The following is a 2,894-nucleotide window of genomic DNA, read 5'->3' as shown; positions in this document are numbered from 1 at the left end:
CCCCAAAAAAAAAATAGGGGAAAGGGGGTGGTGGAAAGGAAATATACCCCACCAGGCTCCATCCTCCTAAAAAAACCTTAAAATCCAACACATACCTCAAGTTCATGAATGTAGCCGCGGTCTTTGGGCGACGTTCCTCCCATGATGAGCGATGCCATGTGGTCGCAGCTCACCTCGTAACGCTTGGGTGTGGGGAAACCGTCAATGTTGATGAACCCTTTGCGCCCGTGTCGCTTGAACTTGACCTGAACATTTACAAAAGGGACGTGGTCAGTGTTTTTGGTGTAAGAAAAACCTTAAAAATAGGTTCAAAAGCGGAAAAAAATCAACTTCCAAAAACTAATAGGCTTTGTATGAATTCATGAAACTGTGACTAAAATAGAAAGCAAAGACACACACACACACACACACACACACACACACACACACACACACACACACACTCTCTCTCTCTCTCTCTCTCTCTCTCTCTCTCTCTCTCTCTCTCTCTCTTTCTCTTCAAAATACTAGAACAAAGAGAGATCACCCCCATCCCCACCTTCACCCCTTATGTCTCCTGTACAAAGTGAGAAAAGATTGATAAGAAATATCTTTAAAAACTACAAGACATGACGACAGCTACATTTTATGACACATTGTCCGGAGAAACAGAGGAAGCCCAAAACATCTTTGGATTGACTCTGTAAAGGACAGCCTCATAGACCCACATCTAAGCCACCCGACTCCAATCTGACTGACGATTGCTTCTCCCCGCGACACCCACCTGTACAAGTAACAGGAAAAAAGTGAAAGGAAAGGAAAAAATACCACGATATACAGCCGAAATTGTTTAAGGCGTCAAATCTATGTCGAGGAGAAAAGAGGTCGTCTTTTAAAGGTGGCCGTCTTACATAATGTCCCAACAATGTTTTTAAAGAATACTGAAGATAGGAAATGGAAAGTGGCCGTTAGTACAGGTGGTTGTCTGATACAGGTGGCTGCAAGAGCAGGTTCGACTGTATAATTCTTTTCTCATACTCACGCTGTAGGAGATGGAGTGCCACTTCCCGTCGTTGAGCTGCGTCATGTTACGAGTCGGGATGAAAATGTCTGCGTGTAGCGTTGGGCACTTGATCTTGTACATGAGGTCTCCGTTCTGTAAAATCAAGGCTATGGATTGGCCGTTGTGGCCGTGGGGACGCCCATAGAACAAGACGCCATTGGGAGCTGTTGTTCTGAACTCAAAGTCCAACTGGAATCTGGAAAGGTAAATAGAGAAAACGCAATGTACTAAAATCGTAATTATAGTTATTGTGTAATGTAGTTCTACTCTGTTAGTGTTTTATGCCTCTAAAATAGCACCTTGCATGTTTTGCTTCTCAGGAAGTTGAGATTGTTTAAGAGTGCTATCAGGTCTGTTGGGGTAATTATTATATTATAGATTTTTCAGCAAGCGGAAATTTGCGCTATATGAATGCCATTTATTATTATTACTCTTCCTACGAGTTTGGGTTTTCTTTTATTTCGTGAGTCGTAAGAATTGTAACGCATACTAAAAAACAAATCTGCTATTTTAAAGGCAGATTTCTTGGCCCAGTAGCAAGGGAAAAAACAGAAAAAGGAGGGAAACAGGATTTTCAAAAACATGAAAGTAAATATCACACCTGTACACTTGTCCCTGGGTGTGCTCACATTTTCTATCTAGTACAAGAAGGATTGCACCTCTTTCTGGTATGACGCGGGACCCTACTCCCCCCCTCCCCCCATCTTCCCAATCAACCCCGCAAGGGTGCTTCTATTTTAGAATACAGGCCTACTTGAAGTCTCCTTTGGGAACTTGTTTGACCTTTTATGTACACCTGGGGTCTCCACTCTCTTTGGGGGCCAACACGCGGGTACACGTGACCCCATGCCCGTAAGATGATTTTTTAACTATTTATTTTAAGAAAGGAGACATCAACTTGACATAAACCTCGAAAACTATTATCTATAAAAGCCAAACATAAAGTACAAAACCAGTTTTGTAATCGTATCTCTCAACTAATGAGCCGGCTTATTCTTACTCTTTTATTTAAACCTGTCCCTTAGAATTGAAAAACAATTAGTAATTAACCTTATCATTCAAAAGTATGATTTAATAATATAACACAGTCATATTATTATGTGTGCTTGCGAGTATTTTTTAAATTATCAATATGCTTACGAGTATTTTTTAAATTATCAAATTGAATATTGATGAACAAAATGATATCCACATTCAAATGGATCAACAGTGGGCTGTGGTCTTCTTAGGCAAGACGGGCTGACCCTAGCTTCAAGAAAACAAAACAAAGTGGGTGGTCTGCAATAGGGGACGTAAAAACACTTATATTTAAAGACAAAAATAACTAACTCATTTGCCAACTAAAGCTTATGTATACATTCGTGTGCTTACTTGCTTCTTGTACTCAAGAGTGACGGATCGACGAGAACAAGTTCCACATGACTTTTAGTCACTGGCTCGATGCGTACACCTTGGTTGGACAGGATTTCGATCTCTGAGTTCTGGGGATGGAAAGTACATGAACAAAGTCGTTAGTCGTGATGGTGTAACTAACATCCGGTCAGCGTAGTTCTTTGTTTCATAAACGTTTCCTGTACTTCGGTGACCACGAATCTGTGGCGTAGCGATTGGACGATTTGCTAGAAGACATGAGTTTGAATCTACATTTAGGAGAACTTTTATCGATCATCTCTGTCTTTCTGCTGAGACATTGTATCCCTCACAGCCCGGGTTGTCCTTGCAGCCCGCCTCGAAAATGATTTAAATAGTGTCGATGGGGTATGGAACTTCAAAAATAATTACTTCTGATTTGTGTCTTAGGAGAAAAACTCTAAGAATTTTGTTGTTGATGAGGTTAAATGTTGTTTTTTAA

At 40.7% G+C, this 2,894-nt stretch overlaps 1 protein-coding gene across 1 annotated transcript in view; it reads right to left on the bottom strand.

The window, feature by feature from the left end:
* The window catches only part of LOC101845127 (sex hormone-binding globulin), a gene marked incomplete at its 5' end in the record, with an annotated part of 5,567 nt that extends 3,044 nt beyond the window's left edge, over window positions 1-2,523 (bottom strand). The window contains 3 exon segments of the mRNA XM_013088045.2: window positions 96-245; window positions 1,022-1,238; window positions 2,414-2,523. Of these exon segments, the coding sequence (XP_012943499.1) occupies window positions 96-245; window positions 1,022-1,238; window positions 2,414-2,523 (477 nt within the window).
* Between the last annotated feature and the right edge of the window lie 371 nt (window positions 2,524-2,894).

This window comes from Aplysia californica, unplaced genomic scaffold, assembly GCF_000002075.1.
Source record: "Aplysia californica isolate F4 #8 unplaced genomic scaffold, AplCal3.0 scaffold00676, whole genome shotgun sequence".
In the NCBI taxonomy this organism is placed as follows: Eukaryota; Metazoa; Mollusca; class Gastropoda; order Aplysiida; family Aplysiidae; genus Aplysia; species Aplysia californica.
This window is presented reverse-complemented; position numbering and strand designations above follow the sequence as displayed.